Genomic DNA, 27,534 nt, shown 5'->3' on the forward strand with positions numbered 1-27,534 from the left:
AGAATCAATAGACCTTTGAAAATTCACCAAGGAACTTAAAAGTTATCCGCCTGGATGAGAGCATTAATTAAATTCACCACAGTCTTCAATCACATAAGAATCAGGTCTGACTCCAAATTACTCAGGTCATGTATGCGGATAAGTTGGATTCTTGTCTGCTTCGGTAAGAAAAATAACCATGAAACTTTATAGTTTGTCCTTTGGATCCTGCAGTTTGACACAAATGTTGAGTATCTGTGCTCATTGTCCAACAAAATATACCAGTATGCGCTAGTATCAACACCAAAAAATTAGATAGGGTAACAAGTTTTTAGAAACTTTGAATCCCTCTAAACAGATATGAGCATAACCTCTGTGTCCTCAGTGGTAACTAGGGCCTTAATAGGAATAATAAAACTTCTCAACAGGAGAACGCTCTAAATAAATACCAGCGTTTATTGCTGTGATTTATTTATGTATCCATGTAAGCGGATGTTTCCAGATGTGAGTTTAAACTTAAAATCTCAAACAGAGACACAATCCATCGCAGAAGTAGTATACCGTGAACCAAGTTTGCTCAGGTTTTTCTTCTCTTGTGCTTGTTACAATATTAATTTCTACATTTGAGCATGGTTGGTGACTATTGTACACGTAAGGCTATATGGATTCGATGTCACAGCATCCATGAAAACAGATTTCAGGAATATTAACACGTATACATTTGAGAAGAATTTTGTAAATACTACTGCCCCGTACATCTGTGTTGTTCATGTTGACTTACCATTTGAGTTACACCCACTGACGTTTTCCCGTTAAAGTGTTACCCAAGTTAAACGACCGTATTAAACCTTGCTGTCATTTTATTTACTGAGATCACTACTAATCTTGAGAAACTTGTTTGATATTAAAACATGAGCTGACTGTGTTGCCGTCCAGACTTCAGTACCTATGTCAATAAATTCATCATGTACATAATGTCCTAAATAACAGCCTCACATTTGTGTTGTAACTTAAGTACAGTTTTGAGATACTTGTTTTTTTCTCTTAAATATTATTTTATGCTACAAATTCTCCACTAAATTTTATTTTACTTTAAAATTAATATTAATTTCACTAGATTTTTCTAGCAGTTCTACTTGAAGTTTGGTCCTGTTGATAAAGCATTAGTATTGGTGTGTTTCGGATGTGTACGAGTACTCTTTAATCAAAAACCACCATTAAACCTTAAGATTATTTCAAATTAATTGTCTCACGCTGATATGACGCTATTTAAGCATTAAATGATTTACTATTTAATTTCACACTACACTTTTTAACTTGAATTATCTTGCTCTGACAAAACGTTTGCACCTTCTCTTGACTAGAATTATGAATGTAGCTGTGAGGTGTTTTATTAACAGTGAACGATTTTAGCTTTATATACCATCACTTTCATTTTCCACCACGACAGGGCACTAACTGCAGAGGAGGATGGACATAGCCGGTCACATAAACATTGCAATGATAGAAGATATCGGTACCAATGGGATGGCCAGGACCAAAATCAGCGCGACCACGGACCGGAGCAAGCAGCCGTGTGGTTCCACCGTGAGCTTCCACAACATCCAGTACAAAGTTCACCTGAAGAGCGGCTTCTCGTGCAGAAGGACAATCAGTGCCAGGGAAATACTGGTGGACCTCAAGTCAGTTATACCATAAAACCTAAAACATAAAGTCTTCTTTATGTTGTTTTTATATCTTTCTCCCTTTTCTCTTGACACTGATTTACTCCAATCTGCTGAATGCATACCCTGAAAAAATAAATCAGAAAACAAGACAAAATGTTTTATTACTTTGGTGAATTTTAGGTTGTTTACTTACAGAGCAATTAAGCAAAATCAGATATTTCCAGCTCTTTATAGAAACTTATTGCAATAATTCTGTTTAGCTGCTTGTTACTGTTAAGGAACGGTGTTTTTTCATGTCGTTTTAATGTGGCTCATTATATCTCTATACAAAGTAGGGCAACAGTGAGGCTCTTACAATGGTTTCTTTCTGATGGTATTAAGCACATCTGACATTTCCCATGGAAGAATGAATGAATTCGCACAAGTTTTTTGGGCCTACTCCTGCCACAGTGTTAATTATATGATATTAAGCATGGGTTCTTGCATATAATCTCTCTGATGCACTAAAGAGCAGTCTGCCAGGGAGACGAATTAAACAGCGTCACGTGATACGCCAGACTTTAATTCAGTCTTTTAATTCCATTTTTTATCACTGGCTCTTTCTTGTGCTTTTGTGTAGCTGCTCTCTCTGAAGTCAAATGATTTACTTTTGATTTTTTCTTTCAGTGGCTTTACACATTCTATATTTTTTTTTTTTCAAGCACATTTGAAGGAGTGCTCATGATATTTGTTTATTTAAGTGCCTTTAAGCACGAGACACACAAAATCCACTTAGTTTTTTTCCCTTTGTATTTTTTTTTTTTTTTTACAAAACTAATATAGTGAAGTCAAAATCTAAGAATACATACCTTACTAATAATTTTAAATAAAAGCATGTGCCCCTTGTTAACTGGCTAAATACACTTGTGTGTGTGTGTGTGTGTGTGTGGGTGTTATTGTCCTGCAGTGGGATTATGAGACCTGGCCTGAACGCTATTCTTGGACCCACTGGAAGTGGAAAATCATCGTAAGTACCACATCCAAGTTCTAAAGAAGTATATTCCAAGTACTTCCGTGCATTTGCTGTCGGTGCACTTACAGTATATATATTGTTTTATTTTCTTCAAAGATTCTTGGATATTTTGGCTGCGAGGAAGGATCCTTCAGGTCTCTCAGGGGAAGTCTTAATTGATGGAGCACCACAACCTCCAAACTTCAAGTGTCTTTCAGGCTATGTGGTGCAGGTGAATTTGAATTATTCATTTGGTTTGGTCTTGAGCAACTTCTAATAAAAATGCCTTTCCTTTTAGCTACAAAATGAAGCTTAACATTCACCGGCTAGTGGCTAACATTGTGAAAGCTGTGTAAGACGGTGCTGATGAGCATGACGTAAATGTTCTAGGCTATAAAACTGAGGTTCGAGTTTTAATGTGAGCTTTGTGGGGGTTGCTAAATAATCTAAGGTTGAATAAAAATATAAATAAATAATGGCCATTGTTTTGAGACAGCAGCTAAGTAATCACCACATGTATCTCTCCAACAATAATTTAATTGCTTTTGGTATTCTTCATAAAGCTTAAACTGAGGGAGCAATAAATAGATACATACAAATATTTAGTAAAATTTAACAAATTAAACATCTTCTCTGTTTCTGACATTTGAACCCGAGCTCTTTTCTCCCTCATAGGAAGATGTGGTCATGGGCACCTTGACGGTGAGGGAGAATCTACGTTTTTCCGCGGCGCTACGGCTTCCCAGCTCTGTGCCACAGAGGGAGAAGGAGGCTCGAGTCAATCATCTCATTAAAGAGCTGGGTCTCACCAAAGTGGCTGACTCCAAGGTGGATAATCACACTCGACTCACCCGTCCTCTGAATTACAGGTCTATTAAGAGCACAGCTGAGGGTCACAATAGATTCATCGATCTGTTTTATGTGGACTCTTGTTTTATAATTTCCCAGGTGGGCACACAGATGACCCGGGGAATCTCAGGAGGAGAGAGGAAGAGGACAAACATTGGCATGGAGCTGATTATTGATCCCGCAGTTCTCTTTCTGGATGAACCCACCACTGGGCTGGATGCAAGCACTGCCAACTCTGTCCTGCTGTTGCTGAAAAGGTTATGAAACTCTGAATCTTCGTTGTTACTTTGATTTTATCACACATCGTTTTAAGAGATGATATTCAGCTTCAAGGTTCTGCGTTTGAATGCATGTTTGAAACATGCCGTGTGTTTTTAAGCTGGCTTTTGTCAACATCTGCAATATTGTGACCTGCAACTAATGGAGAAAGGATAAAACAACCAGTGTTTATTCACTGTTTGACTTATAAAATGTTGTCTTCCTTTCATAGTCCATCCCCGAATTCATTTGTTTTCATCCTTTACATTTACAGTTTCCGCTTCATGATAGTCGTAACTGAAAGGTGTTTCTTTAGGACATGTTGACAGCATGCCCCTTAAAAATTAAATAGAAGCTAAAAGTCAAAGTCCCTGTGTAGCCATCAGGCAGTATATTATAGTGCCACGGTTAAGATGTTTATAATAATTCTCAGCAACTCCCTCTAGAGCTGACAGCTCAAGAGGAGTGGTGTCAGCGGGAGATCATTTATCTATCTTCCTCTGTGCTTTATTTATCTTCCTCATTTAGTACTAGTGTACAAAGAAAGTTGTAAAAAAGACACTTCTCTGTATTCACTATATACATTTCATTTCATTACTGCTGTTTTCAGAATGGCCAGTAATGGAAGAACCATAATTATGTCCATCCACCAACCTCGCTACTCCATCTACAGACTGTTTGACACTCTGACCCTGTTGGTCAGTGGTAAAATGGTGTACCACGGACCGGCGCCAAACGCTTTGGACTACTTTGCCAACATTGGTGACTATACGCTGTCAAAATGTGTTATTATTACCACAAGACACATCTTCATTGTCTTCTTTATGTGTTAATCTTCATTGTGTTTTGTGTTGCAGGCTATTCCTGTGAGCCCCACAACAACCCAGCCGACTTCTTCCTGGATGTTATCAATGGAGACTTCACGGCCACCACCATGACCAAAGTGAACGGCTCTGAAGGTAACGCCACGTAGTAACCATCCATTAATCGCGATGTCAGGATTTTATTATTTCTTCTGACTTCTGGGACAGATTCATTTACTCCAGAACAGATTATTCAGTCTTTATCATTAATTAGAAATTACAAATCAGAAAAGCCTTTATTGTCAATGGATGCATGATACAACAAAATTGCTCAATACCCATCACATCGATGCATTGAGAACAAAACATTGACAGATCATAATCATAATCGTATATAATAATATTAAGGTTGGTTTTATTTTTACTTTATTGAGAACTGGATGGCTTTGGGGGGTTCAATAAAGGTGTTCCTAAAGGATTTTGGGTACCAGGTTAGTGCTTGTTTAGTTGCGCAAATCAAGAAGCACTCAGTCAATTAATCATATGAGACATTTATCAGGGACCTGTCTAAACATTCATTAACATTTTTTGATAATCAGGTCCTTGGTATGCGATTTAAAACGCTGGAAATAATTAGTGTGCCATAAATGACTACTCCTTATGTCAAGAATAAACCATGACAAGCCACTTTTCTGTACCTGCCGTTTCAGAGAGCAATTTCTACTTTCTAATATTTTAAGACGGTTTTTAATATCAAGTTGATTTTATTTGCTCAAATACACACAAAATGTTTTACACAATACATTGAAGAGAGTTAGCACAAGACATGAAATAAACACTATGTAATATAAAATTACACTCAAGTTAGATTTGAAAAAAGCAAATAACAGAACTAAAATAATCTAAAACAGAAACATAAAAACAGTTATTTGAGTTCTGCTGAAATCAGGTAACAGGAAAAATAATCAAACATAAAAAAGGCACTCTGCAAAACAGACCGTCTTGATATGTACTTCACATGTACTGCAGTGGGGGAGACCATTACATTTATATTGTAAATTTTCCTCCATTTCAACATAAAAGACCATAATCTGTACTGTTTAATTCTGTTCTTTATGTGATTATTGGCATCTGTTGTAATCATGAGTTCTAATACTGAATTTTCTCTTTTACCTCTTGTATGCTTGAACAGATTTGGACTTTGAGGAGCTTAGCAGCTCCAGGCAGAGCATCGAGGAGCGCCTGGTGGAGGAGTACAAGAACAGCAGCTACTCCGGCAACACACGGGCCGAACTGGAACGCATCGTCCAGGACAAGGAGTATGTATCGCGTCCAAAGTCCCGCACCATCACCTACAACAGCTCCTTCTTTCACCAGATGCGATGGGTTCTCAAGAGAACCTTTCAGAACCTCATGCTGAATCCCCAGACATCTGTCGCCCAGGTAAACTCACAAAGCAATGTTTTGAGATTTTGAAAAGGTTTATTCTCAACCACATGAGCAGAAGGAAGACGGGATAGAAAATGTAGATCGACAAGAATTGTTTTTTTTAACTTCATGTCAGGAAAACTAACTTTCAATAAGAGAACAAATACGTGGCTCCAACAAAATGTCAAATTTGTATTCCTTTCAGCTAATCATTCATCTATTTGCCTAATCTCTTTTCTAATTTAACATTTGTGTCTTATTTTCACTCTAGAGCCACATCTTCACATATTCTCATTATGAGTGATCAAACATTGGTGCTATAATATTATTATTAAATTCAATATTGGAAGTTGTAAAACAGACTGAATGATTTGTGTACCCTCATTTAGTGACTTATTATCTAGTCTGAAATGATCTGATAGAGGAATAATCAGTTTCTTAAGTCACAGGTTTAAACATGATGTTGTAACATTTGCACCTTTAAAAGTTCAGATCATAGTATAATCCTTGTCAACGTGTTCATCATGAGCAGGATGCACACACGATGCTTTGGTGATCTTAATGCTCTCATTAGTCGCCCCATGGCGGCAAAATGCCGTCTGAAGTCTCCTCACTTTAAGAATTATTTACAGCTAATTGGCCCTAAATAAGTCAAAATAATCCTACGAGAGGGGCTCGAGGTGGCGTGGGTGCTGTAATCGGCTTTGGTGACTGTTGTGACCCGACTCTTGCCTCTTTGGGCCAGGATCTGAAGTGATATCATATCTGGCAAAAGCCCGTTGGCCTTAGTCTGGGAGTCATCACATGATGGCATCATGACCTGGCCCTCCACCGCCCCACTGCTTCCACATGAGGGGCTGAGGGGAATGAGGTGAAAAAGGCTCAACCTTATTGGCTTATCCCTTCACCCTGGGAACCGCTTAGTCCTGTCATAATCTGTAAATTGTTGGGCTTAAAAACTTGTGTCGCTTTCGCTCTTCTCACTCTTTTCTGTCATCTTCTCCTTCCAGCGGGTCTGGAGGAGGAGCAGGGTGCGCACTTGACCCCTGATCCCCAGAAATTATGAGAACTGCTGCACTAGTGGCTCCTTCTATTCCTACATACAATAAGATGTCCTTTCACAGATCTCTAACATCTGTCCAGCGGTTTATAAACCAGTAAATCGTACATACTGTGAGAAGACTTTCTTGAAAGTCATCTCAGCCTCTGTTGTCTGAATCTCTTGGTTTTTCCCTGTACAGCTGGGAGTCAACATTTTCCTCGCTCTCATCGTAGGAGCCATTTTCTTCGGGGTCAAAGACGATCAGAGCGGTATCCAGAACAGGTGAGAGAATGCACGCTGAAAGCAACCTTACAAGACGGCCGCAAACTCAAGTCACATCCTTATCATTGACACAGAACATACATTTACATAACTATTAACACTAAAACTGCATTTCTGAGAATTCAGTGACGTTCACACTGTTACTTTAAAATAAGACCCTCTAACCTCAATCTATATTCAGTTGGTTTTTCAGAGAGGATGAAAAGTAATGAAAGAAACAATAGAGAAACTAAAATAATTTCTAAATATTTTGAGTTCAAACTCTTCGTCCTGGGTTTGCTAATTAAAAACATGTGTGCTTAACAGGTCACACCATTGCCAGTGCCAAAGAAGTGTCCTGCTGTGTGACGTACACTATATTACCAAAAGTATTCGCTCACCTGCCTTTACTCATTCTATGAACTGAAGTGCCATCCCATTCCTAACTCATAGAATTCAATATGATGTCGGTCCACCTTTTGCAGCTATTACAGCTTCAACTCTTCTGGGAAGACTGTCCACAAGGTTGAGGAGAGTGTTTATAGGAATTTTTGACCATTCTTCCAAAAGCGCATTGGTGAGGTCACACACTGATGTTGGTCGAGAAGGCCTGGCTCTCAGTCTCCGCTCTAATTCATCCCAAAGGTGTTCTATCGGGTTCAGGTCAGGACTCTGTGCAGGCCAGTCAAGTTCATCCACACCAGACTCTGTCATCCACGTCTTTATGGACCTTGCTTTGTGCACTGGTGCACAGTCATGTTGGAAGAGGAAGGGGCCCGCTCCAAACTGTTCCCACAAGGTTGGGAGCATGGAATTGTCCAAAATGTTTTGGTATCCTGAAGCATTCAATGTTCCTTTCACTGGAACTAAGGGGCCAAGCCCAGCTCCTGAAAAACAACCCCATACCATAATTCCTCCTCCACCAAATTTCACAGTTGGCACAATGCAATCTGAAATGTACCGTTCTCCTGGCAACCTCCAAACCCAGACTCGTCCATCAGATTGCCAGATGGAAAAGCGTGATTCATCACTCCAGAGAACGCGTCTCCACTGCTCTAGAGGCCAGTGGCGGCGTGCTTTACACCATTGCATCCGACGCCTTGCATTGCACTTGGTGATGTGTGGCTTGGCTGCAGCTGCTCGGCCATGGAAACCCATTCCATGAAGCTCTCTGCGTACTGTACTTGGGCTAATCTGAAGGTCACATGAAGTTTGTAGCTCTGTAGCAATTGACTGTGCAGAAAGTCGGCGACCTCTTTGCACTATGCGCTTCAGCATCCGCTGACCCCTCTCCGTCACTTTACGTGGCCTACCACTTCGTGGCTGAGTTGCTGTTTTTCCCAAACGCTTCCATTTTGTTATAATAGAGCTGACAGTTGACTGTGGAATATTTAGGAGCGAGGAAATTTCACGACTGGATTTGTTGCACAAGTGGCATCCTATGACAGTTCCACGCTGGAATTCACTGAGCTCCTGAGAGCGGCCCATTCTTTCACAAATGTCTTGTTTCACAGTCTGCATGCCTGAGTGCTTGAATTTATACACCTGGGGCCAGGCCAAGTGATTAGAACACCTGATTCTGATCATTTGAATGGGTGAGCGAATACTTTTGGTAATATAGTGTATATAGGCCTAATATACACAATACTTGGGGAAATACCTCAACAAATTTAAAGTCTAACGGGTTATTTAAGATAAGATAAGATTTGTTTGTGTTGGTGCATGAGTTGCAATAGGTACTGAAAATGTAAGTTGTTTTGTTGAATCAGGTCTTGTTGGTCTGATGCATATACGCTATATGCTAGTGTGCTATACACATATGCCTGTAAATCCACCTTTAGTAAATTGAAATGTATTTTTATTTTGTACTGTAAAATCACAACGTGGCCTCACATCAACTGGAGGTGTTTGTATTTAGGCACAATAGAAAAATTAGGGGAGAATTTCCTCCACTAGGCATGAAAAGTTTATCAGCTGTACTTGAAAATCCTCCTCCAACAATTTACTGAGCTGTTAACGTGTTTGATTCACCTGTGACACTCATCTAATTTACACCTCACTGTCTTATCATAGTATCAACCTTGATACATAACTTTGGCATATATTTAGACGAGCTGGTGTACGTGCGGAGAAAATAAACTACAAACATAAAGAAAAAAGCTCATTGAATGTGAAGGTTAATGGGTGTGTTACTACATATTTAAATAATGACTCAGAGAGAGAGACTCTTTCATCAGAATTACCCATTTAATGTGGTTTCTGTCTAAAATAATGCAGTTATAAATGTTAGTAAGTACTTAAATTGGTCTTTGCTTTCATGATATCTGCCCCAATCTGCAGCTGTAACTGTTAATAACCAGGTTATAAACGGTTTTGATCCTGCAGATATTTTATAGAACATAAATTGCTGGCTAAAGAAAGATACCAAAAAAACACACAAAGCATCATTCGTTAGTTGGATATTTCACTTTCTGGCAAGTACTGCAGTCGTACTTAATGAATTACACCTAATCCATACAACAACAGCATAACCTAGTTAATAATAGTGGTGTCAAGTAAATCTTCAACAACCTCATAGTTCAAAGTCATTGTACTTGTGCTAATATGTGCAGATAGATATCATATTCAGTCCATAGCATGGACAACGTGTCTTCTAATAACTGTTTAATTTAAATGAATGGCTGCAGCTGATAAAGAAGTGTGAAAGGAAAGAGTAATTCCTGTGCCACTAATCCTCTTACCTCTTGTTTTATAGTGCACAACCTGGCGCTCACAAGTCCAGTAAATCACATCAGAAAACTCAGTGATCTCCGTCTTTCTTTCTTTTTTTTTTTTTTTTTCTGTGCATGGTTCAGTGGAATATAAGGACCTAATGTCATTATATTCAAGGTCACTGCATATAGGTAGACACCAGTGTATGCGGCTTAAACGTCTTAAAGTTTTTCACCCCTCCCTCCCTTTTCACTCAGTGTAGGGTCTGATACTGGGTCCAAGGTGGAGTGATGTATGTAAACATGTGTCCTAAAGTGCAACAAGCACAAAAAATAAGAAAAGGAAAACACTTGTTGGCACAGATATACAGACACAGAACAAAGTTGCAGCCGTCGTACTCAGGGATGACCAGAGGCCTCGATACGGATCAGCCACAACATTAAAACCAACTCCCCAATACTGTGTATTTCTTCCATGTGCCTCCAAAACTGTTCTGACTCACCAGGGAATAGACATGGTCCTTCTGAGGGTGTCCTGTGGTGTCTGGTACAAGGCTGTTGGTAGTGGGGGCCTTTGGGTCCTGTGGGTTGAGGGGAGGGGCCTCTGTGGATCAAGCTTGTTCCAGTGCATCCCACAGATGCACGATCAGTTTGGGATCTACTCAACACCTTGGACAGTTTTTCATGTTTTTTTAGCTGTTCCTGAGCAGTTTTAGGGTTGCTGCATGATAAGCGTCCGCTGTGGGTTGGTATGGGGTGTGTGTGCCTGTGTGTTCCTAAGCAACAACATCCACAACATCCACATGAAGGCCAGGACTAAAAGTGTCCCAGCAGAACTTGATGATCAAAGTTATTCTCTTCCCCTGTCCCCCTGATTTTAATGTTGTGGCTGATTGGTGTATAAACAAGCATTGAGGACAGCTGTTGATTTAAAACTGGACAAGAGTGTCTCCTCTGTCTCCGTGGACACCTGGAGTCAGTATTGGTAGCTGAACCTACTCTACATGTGGATTATCACATAAAGACTTTCTGATAAAGTGATGTCTTGTCCAAGAGAGACTCATCAGTGAGTTGGTTTGTTGTGTCCTGCAGGATGGGTGCCCTCTTCTTCATCACTACCAACCAGTGTTTCAGCACCGTGTCTGCAGCCGAGCTCTTCATCATTGAGAGGAAACTGTTTGTGTGCGTAGGACGACAAAAAACGCTAAAATAAATTTGATAACGAAGGATGCATTTGTTCTAAGTAGGTTAATATGTTTCTCTTGTGACAGGCACGAGTACATCAGCGGCTACTACAGAGTGTCTGTCTACTTCCTCTCTAAGATCCTGTCTGACGTCACTCTGCGCACCATCACCTCCGTCATCTTCAGCTGCATTGTCTATTTTCTGATTGGTAACAATGAGCTCATCAGTCAAAGGTTTGAATGTTTGACTGCTTGGTCAGATTTGAAGAATTCATTCATTCTCCAACATGTCCACTCAGGTCTCAAGTCCACCGTGGAAGGCTTCTTTGTCTTCACTCTGACAGTGACCCTGGTGGCCTACACAGCCACGGCCATGACCATGGCCATCTCAGCTGACCAGAGCGTCGTGGCTCTCGCCAACATCTTCATGACCATCACGTTTGTCTTTATGATGGTGAGAGACTCTTTTATGTAGCTTTGTTTCAATTAGTCTCACCGTCACATACTCTAGATTATTTTTCAGACTGTTTGTATGTGTCAAATGTGTGCTTTGTGAATAATTTCTTCACCAATGACACTTTCCCTCAACATTCAGTTTGGTACATTTGAATGTTTTAAATACACTACAGGGACCAGTAGGCCGTTCACTGTAGTGGGCCGGTGCTTGTTTACCAGTACCTCAAACATGCCACACGTCTTCAAACTATCAACAGTGAGAAAACACACAACAATGATTCTTAAGATTTGACCAGAATCAGGGACCGATCATGTATTCATCAAATTCAAATAGCTCCTGACAGCAGAATAAATCTCTGGAGAGACTTAACCCTTTATATGCTGATGATTGAAATACTTGGTTAATGATTAAGGTCAGTGATTCAAGATTCAAAGAGTTTATTGTCATGTCCACAGTGTAGAAACATGTTTCCCTGTACAATGAAATTCTTCTTTTGCCGTCCACCTGAATGACTAACAATATAAAAAAAATCTTAGAAATAGAACATAAATACATAATACATATACTACAAAATATAAAATAACTAGTGGAAATATCAAAGTGTGATATTACCATGCATGGTTAAGTGGTAAAAAAAGTAGTGGTAAAAAAAAATGTGAACATGTATTTAGACCATCAGAACATAAGTGCTGATTCAGGCACCTGTCAACATACACATTATCACATTAGACTACATTAGGCCACTTCTTCCTGGTACCTAATAAAGCAGTAATGCTCAGTGTTCATGCAGAGGTGGACCTTATTCTGATTTAACGTGATAATGTTTTCTAGATCTTCTCTGATTGGCTAGATGAAAACCACATACTTCTCAACCTAAATGAGAGACACCGGGACGCAATGTAAAATGTGTGCTGAAGTTATCGGCCCATAAAGGGTTAATAACATTAATGAACACTTCTGAGTCTCGTCATGTCATGTCATGTCTGTCTGCTGTGAAGAAAAGCCCTGTAGTCTGAGTTTCTGTCGTGTGTCCAGATTTTTTCCGGTCTCCTGGTGAACCTACCCAGCATCATGGACTGGCTGGCTTGGCTGAAGTACTTCAGTATTCCTCGTTATGGACTCGCAGTAAGTCAAAACTGAATTTGCGGATCATTTATAGTTTAAAGAAAGATGTTCATATTCTGAATGGATCCTGCTACAAAGATTTATTTTAAAATAAATACAGCACCTCACAGATCCATTTATGAAGTGTAGTATAGATTGGACACACATCACGTAACACCTCATATATAATCTATTATGTCATTTTTGATGTTGTGACAGTCCTAATTCAAGCTGCACGTTCCAGCTTTTTCCAGAACGTCCAACCACGTTAACCGATTTCACTTAATGATGAGCACATGTCCAAGATCTCTCGTCACTGACACATTTTCCCAGTATTGTACGTCTCACAGGTTACACTTTTAAAGGAGTGATGGTACACAATATGTACAGTTGTTTTATTGGCCGTAGGTCACCTCTTACTCTTGTGTTTTGTTGCTTATCAACTGTAATTACGATCTAACTTAGTGGTTATGTGTGAAGTGAAAGTGATAATGATTTAATGTTTTAAAATCTTAGCTGTAGATGATATAGTCTGTTGGATAAGAACATGATGCTCAGTACCTGCCCAATACCTGCATGAATGTGTTCAGTTAGTGTTCAGAGGTTAACTTCACAGAAATGCCACAACAACAGTGATTGGTCCAATCTGCATTTCCTTGTCAACGTCTCTCAGCAGTCTGACAAAAATAGTCTCCCTCTTATAAACCATCTACTCAGACAGCTTCTCTATTTTGTGTGTTGCAGTGTTTTTCAACTAAATATAATTTCTGTTCAACATTTATTAGCTCCAACTCCCACATGAGCGGCTTAGTTCCAAACACACAGAAACTCAACACATGTGACTAGCTGGCAGTGTGGATCTATCTGCAGAAGTATAATATAACAAGCCCCATATTTACTTTGTTCTGCTCAACTTTCACTGCTCTGCTGCGCCTCGAGGCCTTGAAGATCAATGAGTTTGTGGGTTTGAAGTTCTGTGATGAGGCTGCGCTCCAAAACACCACCAAGTCCGCTGGGATGACCAACTGCACCGTGAATACTGTTGGCCTGACGTGAGTAGATCTGCACACCTGCTCCAGAAGTACCTTACTGCCTTACAACATATCGTCCTCTTCTTCTTCTGATCAGTTCAGACTTCATTCGTTTCAGATGCACAGGAGAGCAGTATCTGGACTACCTGGGGATAGAGTACACCTCCTGGGGCCTGTGGGAGAATCATGTGGCTTTGACCGTTATGACGATCATATTCCTCATCATTGCGTATCTGAAGCTCCGCTACATCAGGAAGTTCACCTAATATGTGTTTCTGCCTTGTTCAGTTTTGTCTTTGCAGAATCAGGCCAAGAGAAGTTCTTTTCCATGTACGTTGTCAAACTAAGAGGTAACCTTCAAAAGAGCCAGTTTAGCTTTATATGCCTGCTTCCAGTCTTTATGCTAAGACGAGCCAAACTATTCCTGGCTTGAGGTCCAGACTAAAACGTTTTAGTACTTGCAGGCAGCACGACAAGCTGTAAACACAAGATGCAGTAGATTTCCACTGGATGCAAATGAGCTAGCAGGCAGCATTTAGCAGACAGGGAGCTAGCTAAAGAGCGCTAAAGCTAACTTTTTATTGTTTAAAATAAAACAACAGATAATTGCTTTAAGAGCAGAGGCTGCTAATAGAACTTAATACTATAGTATTACAGGATGGTGGAGATTAGAATTATGTGAAAGAATTGGCTGTTAATGTGAAAATGTACATTAAATCAGCTTTAATGTGCAGGTATGAAGGTACTGATCACCTCATCTAGTTACCTGCAAGAAAGCAAGTGATGCTTGTGTCTCCACGTGTTACCTTTTCAGGAATTTAACTGGAAGCTGTAGTGTTTCAGATTATTGGAGAGTAACAGATTGTCTGAAGCGAGGACATGAAAGCCACAGAAACAGGTTCATTTTTCAGAGTTATCTGTGGTTATTTATGACTGTTTACTTTTCCTGTATTTTTCAGACTATGCCTTTTGTTCCTCAGTATTTTTGTAAATCAGTATTCTTCATTAGTCAGCTGTTGCAGTTTCCAGATTTAACTGATGTATAATCTTTTGTTCTTTCTGAATGTTCTCAAGACGTTTTTATTTCTAGATTTCTAGAGAAATGTATCGAGTAGATAGTGATAATGTGTTAACTTTATCTATTGTTCCAAAGCAACCGTCTCTAATACACTGATATTCTGACAGATGTTTCAGGACTTTATTTTTTAATGCAGTTATACAGTTTACTGGGCTGTCACCTGTTCCTGCGTACTCTTTTATTCCTTGTTATTGGTTCCAGATTACACAGGTTTTGTCAGGAAAAAAAAAAATGAAGAAATCACTGACCCAAAATACATACACCGATCAGCCACAACATTAAAACCACCAAACCGTGAAGTAATTAACATTGTCTCATTATGTTTTAATGGGTCCTGGCCTTTATGTGGATGTTACTTTGATGCGTACCACCACCTGAAGATTGTTGTAGACCAAACACATCTCCATGGTGCCATATGATCCCTTAATAAGTAATGCATATGCACCCAGCCATACATCAAACCAGGATAACTTCTTCCACTGGTCCAGTTCTGATGGTCAAATGCCCATTTTCAGTGCTTGCGGTAGTGGACAGAGGTCAACATAGACATCCTGACTGGTCTACAGCTACTCAACTGAAAGCACACACACGACCCTGCCACTGGGTCACAGCGTTCCCTTCCTTGGACCACTTATGACCAGGAACCCAAGAGATACTGTTTTGGAGATGTTCTGACCCAGTTGTCTAGCCATCACAATTTGTCGCTCAAATCCTCCCACCTGTCCATTTTTCCTGCTTCCAACACGTGATCTTGAGGACAGAAGGTAATAGGAGATATTCAGTGTTATTATGGCCATGATAAGTTCTTAGTGAGCAAGAAACATGACTGCTGTTCATCTTCAGATTGCTCCAGGATATTACATCACTGCCTTGTGCTGTTATCTATCAACAACCCATCTATACTCATTTATCATGTAGTATTCAGATCTTGTCATTTGTTTCAACAAATTAAACAAACTAAGTATTTTAATAACACTTTATTTGGTCCAAAAAACAGGAATAGATTGTAAAAAAAAAAAAAAAAGTAAGGCACAGGGAAAACAAATAATAAATGCATGGGTTTCCCATGAACACTAGATGCACTCCAAATCGAAGTTTGTTTCAAGTTACAATATGTATCATAAACTGATAAGCTAGTTCATTCGAAGCTTAATCGACGTACACAAGACGAGTAAGTATGAAAGAATGCGCCACGCTTGTACCTACTGAATATTAACATGATGAAAAAGGTAATCAGCGAAATTAACATTCAGAGTAATGCCTGCTGAGTATTTGTGTAAATGCTAAGAAGTGTTGATACAGTGATCAGAAGCAGGTGAGCATATTTCTTATGTAATATTAAAATCATAGGCTGGATTGTGAGTAACACTGAATAAGCTTGCAGGCTGGTATGTGTGTTTAATACTGTTCATGTACTGCTGCAGTGTAAAATCCTTCATTATTCATCAAACTCATGTATATTTCATGTCACCTCTGATCATCCATCAAAGTCATTCTTGATTTAGACAGATTAAAGAACACTTTCAGGTGAGAACCTCACTCACTTTCAGTGCATTTAAGTATTTGAGGTGAGCTGCATTTGACTTTGTCCCTTCTTATGTAAAACATCTACATTTAAACAACATCTTCCATAAGTATTTTGTTTTGCAAGAATTGTCCCACATCTTAAGTTACTTGTACGTTCTGCCGCAGATAAATTTCCGACAGAGTTTCTTTCCCCAGTGGAATATTCCCCAGCTGGCCAAGTCTTCACACGTGGCTGCTCCCATTTGTGCTTGTGTCCATGCCGTCCGTGGACAGGGACGAGGGAGGACGGGGCCGGGGGCCGACAGGAGTGGCCGGCTGTGGGTGGCTGACTTCTGAGATCATGTCATCGGACTGCAACAGCTCCAGCTCCTCCCTAACAAGCCTGTCGGTCTGCTCACTCTGTGGGTCTGTGTCCCGTCCCAGGCGCTCGTCCTGACAAACAGAAACAGATTAAGTAGAGCAGTGTTTACATGCACACAAGAAACCAGGTCGCACAGGACATCTGGCGACAAGCACTGCATCAACCTGGATACTGTTACATATACAATTCATGACATTATTTTCCATTTCCCCACAAACTTTGATGTGTCAAATGTTATCACTTTATTAGAGTTTCTTAGATTCCCAATTTAAGCTTGAACCTACATCTGAACAGGACAATGCTTTGATGAAGTCTAACAATGTCTGACGTCGTCCTTTCACTGTGCCGTTACAGGAACACATTTTGTGCTGTAACTGGGAAAGCATGTGTAGATGGAAAAAGCTGCTTACATGCCAGAGGAACTGGTTTTGTCAATGAGTAATCGAGCTAATCTGGTTTTTAAGATGTTTCCTCTCATGCGATCATTAATATAACTGCATCTCACCTCCATGACTCCGTCCAGCAGCCGTCCCAGTACTTCTCTTCTTTTAAGTTTGGCCTTCTCCATGACTTCCAGCTTTACAATCACAGCATCTATCTTGGAAACTATGCTGCCGATAGAGTGCTCCATCCTGTCCAGACGCCTCACATGCCTGACAGAAACAGAACAGTTAGGTCACTTATATAACATGGTAAATGTGAGGTAAAGGAAAAATGTCACTGGGGACTAGTGGTGAGTCAACATGTTCACAATCTGCGCTGTTCACATCTGGTTGTTTTGAATGCGTCCTGGGTGTGCTGATCACAAGTAGACAGCTTTACATACAGGTGTGAACACACCCAAGTGGCATTGAGGGCGCATTTGGGATCGTATCACTCAGACTACCTTTGGAAATGTGACCAAATTCCTTTAGTAGTGGCGTCCTGGCCACATTGACGGACAGCTTACTTCACTGACATCCTCTTGAAGAAGCAAAAGAGTTTTGCCTCATTCATTCGGAGGAAAAAATTTACAGTGAGATGAGAGCCTTTTCAAATTTCCACAATTTGTATCCTATCCCCATGTTGGGGCAGCACACACAACAAACAGCGCTAGGTAGAAATCCACAGTTTTGATACAGCAGCTACTTGTAGTATATGTGTGTTTATTTGCACATGAAGCTGAACCTGAGATCTGATCAAAAGTGGTCACTCCAGACATATGTAGAAGTGTATTTAAAATGATCACACGTACTTTGATTTGCTTAGTTATGATGTGATCAGGGTGATTAGGGTGTAATGTAAAAAGCAAATGTGTGTCTGTGATCTGTTAGTGTGACAGATAATCAAAGTCAACAAGACGATGGAAACACTGAACTTTTGGTTCCATCTGAAACATTCCAACTGAATGAGTTAATCATTTACAGATCAATTAATGATCCACTGGTCCAGATTTTTTCTGTTTAAAAGGGAAATAAGAATAAATGCTCCATACATCTGAAACTCCTCATAGGACACGCCCCCCGAGCTGCTCCCACGGCGCCGAGAACTGTGACCGCTGTCCTCATCATCGTCCTCCTCCGAGTCGTCCTGGGTACGAGGGAAGCTCCGCCCACTGCTGGGTCGAGTTAGCGAATTGCGCTCCAGTTCCAAGTCCTCCTAGCATACGAGCAGAAACACACTGAGCATGTGCAGGCGGTTTGGCGCTCGACTACTGTTTCAGTTGCTGAACTTCTCTTAGACAAATTATGGAACTAGCCGCTGGCGCCATCACTCACTCTCTCTTTCTCCAAGTCGTCTCTCATTTGCTGGTGATCGTGCTCGGTCAGCTCCTGGTCGCCGTCCTGATCGTACTTGGCAAAGATAGCCTGAATCTCTGCTTCTGTGTGGCCCTTCCTGAGTAAACCAAAAAAAAACAGAACACACTGAGGACAGGGTGTCTAAATGTGATATTCATCAAACCAAACACAAGCATCAGACTATTATCATATCATAACGGTGGACAGATTTTGATGTGCATGATGTGACTTTGTTCACCCTTTAAGATCCTGACGGAGTTCGTCAAAGTTCAGTTTCCCACCGGCTTGACGCAGACTGTCGGAGATATCGTCTACCGCCGTCTTCTTCAGTCTCAGTTTCATCAAAGCTTTGTTACAACCCTGAGGAAGTGGAATCAGAGAAATGCTGAATTTAGTGATGATAATAACTTCAGCAAAGACAAGATGAACTAATCTCTAACATATGATGCAAACACAGAGTTCTACCAAACCTTTAAAACAAGAAAACAACATCTACAGTTTTGGTTCCTAGCATCAAGCTCACCATGCTGATAGCTGGCTTGGAGGGTAGGGTGAACCCAGATAGATCATCGTCTTTTCATTTCAAATAGGGTGCGGAGAAGCCAGTTTATCCACACAATACTAATATTTAGTAGGTTTTCTACCAGGAATAATTTTCCCATGATCAGATGCCACCTGCTCCCACTATCATCAGGATGAAGTTCCTCTCTATCACATGTTTTGGACCTGGCAAAGAAGCTTCCTATTATTCTAATATCATTACTTCTGTCCTACTAACACATCTCCTGGCTTTTTCTTTTCAAGCCAGTTTTTCTAATGAAGACGTACTACAGAAGTACTACACTCAAACCCTGTAGTATCCAAAGTAGGGTCTGGACAAATATCACTGGGCATGTGCCTAGCCGCCATAAATGACACGCGTATTTCGATACCTTCTTAATGAGGTCAGTCATTTCCATCTCAGACCTCTGCTGAGACATGTCGGCCTTCACCTCAGAGTATGTGTCGTTGATGATGGCCAGGAACATGTTCTGTAAAGAAAAGAAATACAAAAAAAATCAGGTCTTCAATCTTCAACGACAAGAACAAACTAACTTCTTTAACACAGCATGGCGTGTTAACGCTCTACCGACCATGAGAATGAAGAAAATGAAGACGACGAAGGTTGTGAAGTAGATTGGTCCGAGCACCGGGTTTGCCTCCTCGATCTCTGAGAAGTTAAAGTCTCCCAGGATGATACGGAACTGCGAAAATCTACACAAACAGCACAACTTGTTTGTTCAAACACTGATGAAACGCTTATTCTCTGAAGTGTCTGTAAACCCTGATATGCTCTTACATGCTTGCTTGGAAAGTGCTGAAATCGTTGACTTGAGTTCCAAACACCAAGTAGGCCAGCTGAGCGTACGCCAGGAAGATAATGAAGAACATGATGGCAAAACCAACAAGGTCCTTGGCACAGCGGGACATAGTGCTGGACAGCTGACTCATGGTCTTATTGAAGTTGATGAACTTAAAAAGCTGGGACGAAGGGAGAAATTAAGAAATGTTAGGATCAGTCCAACAAGTGTCCACAGAGGTTGTCCTGGAGTGATTATGCACCATTACCTTGACCCAGGAAAAGAAGACGATCACTGCAGCCATGTTGTTAAACTGGACCTGCAGGTTGGCCAAAGACTCAAAGCTGGGGTGAGCAGTGTGGTTCTCCAACAAGCCTTTAAGCAGGTTTCCAACCATGGCTGTTCTTGTTATGTTCATTATAATGGCAACGACACTCAACTGAAAAAAAAAAACAACCCAACAACAAATAATATTAAAATAAGTGAATGTTTCGTGAACGGTGCTTCAGTTGTTTTTAATGATTCCAGATGCAGCCCTGATACGCACCGCGACGATGAAGACGTCCAGACAGTTCCACAGGCTCTTGAAGTAATGCAACCGGTGGATGTGGATCTCCAACACTTCCTCCACCACATAGTAGAGGATGAAAAGGCAGAATGCCACTTCACACACACCCACAAAGTAGTCCCAGCTGGACACGTATCTTATGAGACGGACTGTTTGGAACTGCCAGGACGTCACCACCCCACCAGTGGCAGGAAACTCCACCAACAACCTGACGAATACATCAAATTCATATTCATACGATGGTAGTCAAAAGCAGTTCCATGTGAATCAAATCAAAATAAAGTGTGTAAATCAAGAATCTTGCTGGCCCTAAGGAGGGAGAGTTACATTTCCCTATTTATGAATGTGTTCATTTACAACAATGGAAGGAAATGTAGATTTTAGTTGTATTTGCGGGACTATAATATTATATATTACTGCTTGGCTCTATTTAACATGATTGTAAATTGATAACATTTGTGTTCATCAGTTGTTCAGTCTGAACGGACTAAAAGTGACACACGAAACAAGCAATAAGAGCGTGTAGTTGATCATTTAAGTTAGGGTTAAGGTAAAAGCATATCCAAGTGTATCTGGGCTGGTACAGGGAGTTTCATTTAACTGTTGGTCAGTCGTCAACAGTCTGTCTTGACGTTTTGTCCTTATGTGTTGCTTTTCAGACAAGACCTCAACAAAAACACTAGAGCAGATGCTAACGGCTTGTATGGTAACACTGCTTTCCAGTGAGTTTGCAAGTTGTAAGCCATTTGTTTTCGCGCATATGGACGATGGAACGACGTAGATTTCCATTAACGTTACGCTCTATGTTCGTTTAAGCAATATTTTGCAGTGAATAACACCTCTGCACTTCCAATTACAATCAGCACCAACCACTAAACTTAAATCAACAATGTCTCTGCCAATTAATGATAATTATTCTGTAAATAGGTGTGGCGTGACTGGTGATCCTTACCTGGCGATGCAGAAAAGGTTTATGTTCCCGTTGTAGACGGAGAAGTCAAGGAAGACCGCTCTAGTGCCTCTGTCCAGCCACAAGTGGTCTTTGAGAAACTGCAGCTGGACGGCTGACTCCTCTCTGGTACGTGATAGGTCTTGATAGTATCCTCCACCTCCATATTTAGACACCTGACCCCAATAACTGCTGCCATTCATCTCGCTCTCTGTGGTGTACATCCACCTGACACACATGGAGAGAAAGGGTTTTAGGATGCACACTGTGAATATATATACACATCTTTCTGTGAAGACACAATAAACTTTTAAACAGTGCAGCTCGATTAAATTCACACTCTTACGCGGTTCCATTCTTGGGGCCAAACGGGGCGGTGTCCTCGTTGGCCGGGGTGTATATGTTGTAGCAGTCCTGGACCTCGTCCCTCAGATCTTCGTGGACGGAGCAGGACTCGTTGCGCACTTTGACCTGCCGGAGCCTCGGCACCCCGAGGAGGAGGTTCTCGTAGTAGATAAGACTCTGATTCTCTGGAAGGCTCTTGTTGTTGTACCAAACCTCCCAGTACATACCACTGAGGAAGGGCCCCTCTGTGAACTAAAAGGTGAGATTACGTCACAGAAAAGGCCTGATACAGAACTTCGTACATGAGAAATTTAACGATTAGAAATTATGGTGTTTGTTTACCACCCAGAATATCTGGTTAGTTCACTGCTTAGTTCGACAGTTCATGTAATACAATGCTATTTCTAAAATCTTGCTTTAACACTGTGTTTAAAGATTATAAATGCTGTACTGTTTTCTATATTTTACTTTCCATTTCATTCATTCTGATACAGACTGACTGACTTTCACTGAAACTAAACTGTAATTGTGAACTCCATTTCCTGTTTGTACTTATACCAATAAAAACCAAGAGACAACCACGGGGCTGGAAATAAACAAAAGAGGCCAACTGAGAAATGCCAGAACTGCAGTTCCTAAATGACCACTTAAGGCTGTCTCCAAAAGTGGATCAATTCATATAAAGATTTGTGTTAAAAGGTCTGATTTACACCAAAAATACACAGGTTTATAACCTGGTACAAAAATGGTTTGGTCTCAGTTAATTTCCCCATTAATGACAACTATACAGGGGTGTATTCTAATATAACTCACTGATATAAATCATATCAAGACTTTAAGAGTTTAAGAGATAATTAAGGATGTGACAGCTTTGAGTGACAGGTTAATACCCTCACATGGTGACCAGCCAAAACACCACTGTAACACATCTGATCTCATATCAGTGATATCTCTATTACAGTGATAGTTTGCCACCTTCTGGTGACAAGTTAGATGAGATCAAACCCAGTCTTATGTCTTTATAATAAATATGAAACTCATGCCAAGAGGTGTGGGGCTTAGGATATACTAAAAACAGAAGGAAATAAATCGTCGAGTTCAGTCTGATGGCAGTGTCTGCCCACCAGCACCTGTGAAGCTCCCTGATTAGCGCTGGCAGATTTTGGCAGTATATAAAACCAAACATTATCAAGATCACAATAATAAAACTCACAGCTTTAATGAAGCTGCATTCAACATAGCCAGGCAATTAAATTGACCAAAAACAGAGGTGGATGTTGTATTTTACCTTCCAGAAGTCCTCCATGGTTGACAGGCTCCTAAAAGTAGAAGAGTCCCCAGCAGACAGCGGCGTGTCCAGGAAAAGCTGAGACATGACTTTGGTGTAGTAGTACATGTTGGCACTCACCATCCCATAGGTCACTGCAGAGCAAATTACAACATGGCAACACTGTTACTGAGAGTATGTGGAAAAGTAAATGGTTTCAGCATCAGCTGCGCCAACACAACTGCAGCTACAAGATATATGTCATAAAAACAGCAGAATTAACACTGAAAGCTTTGTGCATGCATACAGTAAATGTGCTGTTTACGCCCATTGCGACCCTGCAACGTCCCGGTGAATGCAAACTGTCAAATTAGATTAAATGTATTTTTGTTTCACCAATGCGTTGCACTTGTCTGTGTGTCGTTCACAGTAGTTCTTGAAACTGCTTTAAGAGTGAAGCTCCGCTGGGCAAAATATGTCTTAATGGCGTCTGCCAGGAAACAGTTTCCTGATCCACCCTAAACCACACTTTGGCATTTTTCATTGCAGCAAGAAGAGAGAAGCCATTACTCTTTTCATTAGACAAATTTTAATTCTTTTTCCAAAAAGTCCAAATTGAAATTTAACCTCACTGGCAGATGCTGGCAATTCTATTCTCACCTGCTAAACTCATTAATGTTACACAGGTCTGAGTGTGGAAAATAACTTTTCAGACACTCTTTAAAAAGCTTTCAGTGACACATTTGGATCATCTGTCATTTCAGCTATGTTCAGGACTAACATTAATTACCAATTATTTAAAGCTGTGTTTACACCACACATCCCAAGGCCCAGCTAATAGTTTGACAATAGTTTTTGGGTTGCTTTATACAGTATCTATACAGTACACACTCACATATCATGCTGACAAAAACAAGAATTAGTATACAGCCTCACGCTGGCTTGTAAGATTGCAGTAGCACAGCCGTGAGCCAAATAATGAGGCCTTAGTTGCTCTGATTAAGCTGATGTTAGAGCTAGTCAGTCATGTCAGCAATCATGACTCAATAGTCCAATCGAGTCATGATTGCTTCCACATTCTCTTCAGGTTACATGGACATACAGAAAGCTGACTCTAGTCCGATTATTTCTCAACTCTAAAGCAGACAACTCCAGTTTGTGCATTTGAGTGGTGTGTATTGTGTTGTGTGTTTACTTACAGATACAAAGAGTGATGAGGAACGCGATATATGTGAGCATCTCCCTCAGTACGTTCCTGAGGTACCTTTCCCGACTGCTGTCACTGTCCTCCATCAACTCTGTGCCCCACAGAACTGTGGAAGAGACGACAATGAAAGAGGGCAACAACAGAGGGCATTACATGACTTCTGTTTTCAGAAACACTAGTCTAGTACATTCTGATTAGATTTTACTATTAAGTCTTGAAAGAGTTTAAGTAAGTTTTGACTCATGAGGTTCCCAAATGTGTACATATTACAGTCCGTCAGAAAAGATTCAACACTTTTATGAGAAAATCTATCAGCTTGTGTTATTTTCTTTTCTCACAGAGGGAGTATTTACACTGGTATTGACCTCCAATGGCTGTCTTCTTTAGGTGAACACATTTTATTGGTTATTTTATGCTACTGGAAAATACTATGACATTTAATTGTGGCCTTACTGTAGTTTTATTGAGTCAAAATCAGTCAAATCAAAACATGATGACTTTAAAATGTTAACAAACATAAAGCATAAAGCATAAAAACTGTGAATTACTTCTGATTTTTTGGAGTATTTGCTTCATACAGCCGGTGTGATCATGCCTGTCCTGCTGCTGAGCATCCAAAGTCGGGGTGGGATAGAGTCCTCCTCGGGGGATGTGGGTGCTGCTGCCCCCGCGGTTGTAGCCGCCCAGGCCGCTGCTGCAGCTGCTGCTGGAGGCCGTGGACACAGACCTCCTCCCGGGACTCGCTTGAGGCCAGTCGGCTTCCATAATCTCGTCCTCGGGTTCAAACCCCGGGTTATCCCGGCTCCATGCTTGTCTCGACGGAGGGGACGGGGTGCCCGCGACTCCTCCGAGCCTCCCGTCCTGATGCTGGATGTTCTCCATCTCTATCCCCTCACTAGAGTCGAGTCTGTGCGGCTGCCTGCCAGCCTGGCTCTGCGGTAGCTGCTGGGGTCTGACTCGAGACGAACTCATGGTTAGATAGTAGTTTTATCTGGTTAGGGGCATCTATAAAAAGTTACAAAAAAAAAAAAGCGAAAAACATCTATTAAAAAAAGAAAAAGAAAAAGATTATAACGGCGGAAGCATTTCGAGCAGTCGACTTCGGTAAATCTCCAACTAATAGAAAAAAACACCCGATTCAGAAAGTTAGTCAAAGTTAATTACCTGGAAACTTAAAATAATATAGTTTGAGTAAAAGTCACAACAGAGACATTTCAGTAAAGATGTCCTGCTCCTCATAAGCAGCTGCTGTAGTAGTTTACACCCTCACCAAAAAAAAATATTTCCTTAAAAAAAAAAAGCATCAAATTCCGTCTCAAAAACGATGTCTTCTGTTATTAAGCGAAGCCTTTAAAGGTGTTAAAGTTGTTGGTTGACTGGCTACTGGCATTAAAGTTGTCGCAACGTTAAAATGCCGTGTTTACGTGAAAAAAGAAAAATACTTTTCTTGTCCCGGGACAGCCATCTTGTTCCTCCACTGTTCCCCCAAAAAACTCATTTGTTCTCAGGTTACATTGGAAGTCATGGCGTCGCAGGGAAGGATGGAAAACACTTCGGTGGAAATTATAATCATATATATATAATTATATAATCATCCCTATTGGCCTACTTTTAATTTAACCTTTTTATGACCGTTTGAGTTTACAATATGTACATTTTGAAAAGTTTGGGGGATTTTGTATTGCTGATTGTCGTAGTTTATTATTATTAGTATTATTGTTTTAAAACTTTTATGAAACAGTTCAGCGACTTAATAAGCACACACATTTGCTAAAAATATAATACAATAAGAGAATTAGATCAATAATAAGGTTACATAACCCCTCTATGTTTGGGTCTGCGGTTGCTATGACAACAGAGCACTTGGCTAACTAGGGGCTTTTATTGTGAATAGCCAAACACTGATTCATCTAAACAGCTGCTATATTTAACATCTAATCTGAGAATATGGTCTTTGTAATAGACATGGATCTGTTATGGGTAGTTTGGCTTTTCGTAAAATAAAATGTTTACTAATTGTGTTTGTCAGTGTTTCAGTTACATCAACCTCCAACAACAAATGTTAAACTCGGCCGTTTTGACTTTTAATCTTCTTTCCCCAGATGGGTGCTATGATGTAATGTTATTCAGACATTTACTATAGCATCACTTATACAGTACTGCAGGAAGGTGCTTTTTTTTTTAGCGACAAATGTCACAAGTTACCAGGCAAGGAATACGTAATACTGTAAGTACTAATGCAAAGATGATGACTATCTGATATGCAAATTTTATAAAAATAACAGTATTGTATAACAATGTATTTTGTTGTTTCTGTGTGAAGTCAAACATACTTTTTGAGCACTTAAATCCAGTAAATTAATAATAAACCCAACCCTCCAAATTTAAATATCCCTCAAATCTAATTATTTCCCTTCAATTAAAAGAGATGTTAAGTCACTTGCAAAGATGCGCTTAATTATTTTCCTCAATATTTAATGCCTTTTCCCCCCCTAAAACAAATAATTATCAGCCTAGCCTGAAGTGGAAGACATGACCCTTGTGTGACCACATGGTGGTGCTTAATGACCAGATTTGTTTTGAAAGGCTGCACCTGGAACAAGGTCAAGACTTCTACTCATCAGGAGACCAGGAACTATGCATCCCTGAACATATATTTTGTACATGAATACACTGTTTTTTTGAGATATTTATTTCATAATTAACATGTCAACTGGGGTCAGATTGGCTCCGTAACTGAGCCCCACTATGACGTCAATAAAAGCAAGAGAAAGGTCTCAAAGTAACCTCTGCCTGTCGCTATTTATTGGCGGGACAAATGGGGGCGTGATCGTCTCCCTGTTCACTTGCAATTGAGATTAAATACAGCAGTTTGTGTCCTGCTATGCATCTGAAATTTCAACCCACATATCTCCCACAGCCCAGAGATTCTGGAGAATGCTATCACACAAGAAATTAGGGTTGAATTTGTACTCAGAACAGGTGATCAGTTACACAGAAGCTACATTTAGGAACCTCTAAGCACAACTGGGGCTTTCAGGGATCACTGAAAAAGGCTTGCAAGGCCTTCTTCAGTATTTGTGGTGTATCGTTTTAATAAAACTGTAAAAAATATAGAAAAATGGCCAAAATCAAAGTAACATAGGCCTTATATTGTGATGCTCAACTCCTATCCAACCTAATTCTGAGGCTGTGTCGTACTAGAACTCACGAGTAAACTAATATCCAAAAACGAGAGGAGTGCACATTTAAATCTGGACCAGAAGCAGAAGTGGTTCATGTTGTTTCAGTCCAAGAATATGTGGAAAAAAATATTCAAATATATGCAAACACACGGAGAAGGGAAAAC

General features: G+C 40.3%; 2 protein-coding genes across 3 annotated transcripts; one reads left to right on the forward strand and one right to left on the reverse strand.

The window, feature by feature from the left end:
* The first annotated feature begins 1,252 nt into the window (after nucleotides 1–1,252).
* Nucleotides 1,253–14,703, forward strand: abcg2d (ATP binding cassette subfamily G member 2 (JR blood group)). The gene is made up of 15 exons (XM_084573847.1): nucleotides 1,253–1,661; nucleotides 2,593–2,652; nucleotides 2,755–2,869; nucleotides 3,313–3,465; nucleotides 3,586–3,743; nucleotides 4,355–4,506; nucleotides 4,602–4,703; nucleotides 5,740–5,990; nucleotides 7,217–7,299; nucleotides 11,082–11,171; nucleotides 11,261–11,382; nucleotides 11,473–11,627; nucleotides 12,666–12,755; nucleotides 13,674–13,786; nucleotides 13,884–14,703. The coding sequence occupies exons 1-15, from the start codon at nucleotides 1,450–1,452 to the stop codon at nucleotides 14,029–14,031; spliced, it is 2,004 nt and encodes a 667-aa protein (XP_084429973.1). The 5' UTR covers nucleotides 1,253–1,449; the 3' UTR covers nucleotides 14,032–14,703.
* A 1,083-nt stretch (nucleotides 14,704–15,786) lies between these two features.
* On the reverse strand, nucleotides 15,787–25,657 carry pkd2 (polycystic kidney disease 2). Of its 2 annotated transcripts, none has more exons than XM_084563966.1 (16): nucleotides 25,456–25,657; nucleotides 24,734–25,190; nucleotides 24,178–24,291; nucleotides 23,000–23,133; nucleotides 21,713–21,963; nucleotides 21,370–21,594; nucleotides 20,397–20,625; nucleotides 20,118–20,288; nucleotides 19,849–20,030; nucleotides 19,643–19,763; nucleotides 19,442–19,540; nucleotides 18,748–18,869; nucleotides 18,489–18,606; nucleotides 18,206–18,369; nucleotides 17,237–17,384; nucleotides 15,787–16,802 (listed from the first exon to the last, which is right to left on the reverse strand). In XM_084563966.1, exons 2-16 carry the CDS (start codon nucleotides 25,155–25,157, stop codon nucleotides 16,593–16,595), a joined length of 2,712 nt encoding a protein of 903 aa, XP_084420092.1. In that variant the 5' UTR covers nucleotides 25,158–25,190; nucleotides 25,456–25,657; the 3' UTR covers nucleotides 15,787–16,592. The 2 variants fall into 2 exon arrangements, with proteins under 2 accessions (XP_084420092.1, XP_084420091.1); XM_084563965.1 differs by having other exon boundaries at nucleotides 25,350–25,657.
* Nucleotides 25,658–27,534: the final 1,877 nt, after the last annotated feature.

This window comes from Chelon labrosus (assembly GCF_963514085.1).
Source record: "Chelon labrosus genome assembly, chromosome: 2".
Lineage (NCBI taxonomy): Eukaryota > Metazoa > Chordata > Actinopteri > Mugiliformes > Mugilidae > Chelon > Chelon labrosus.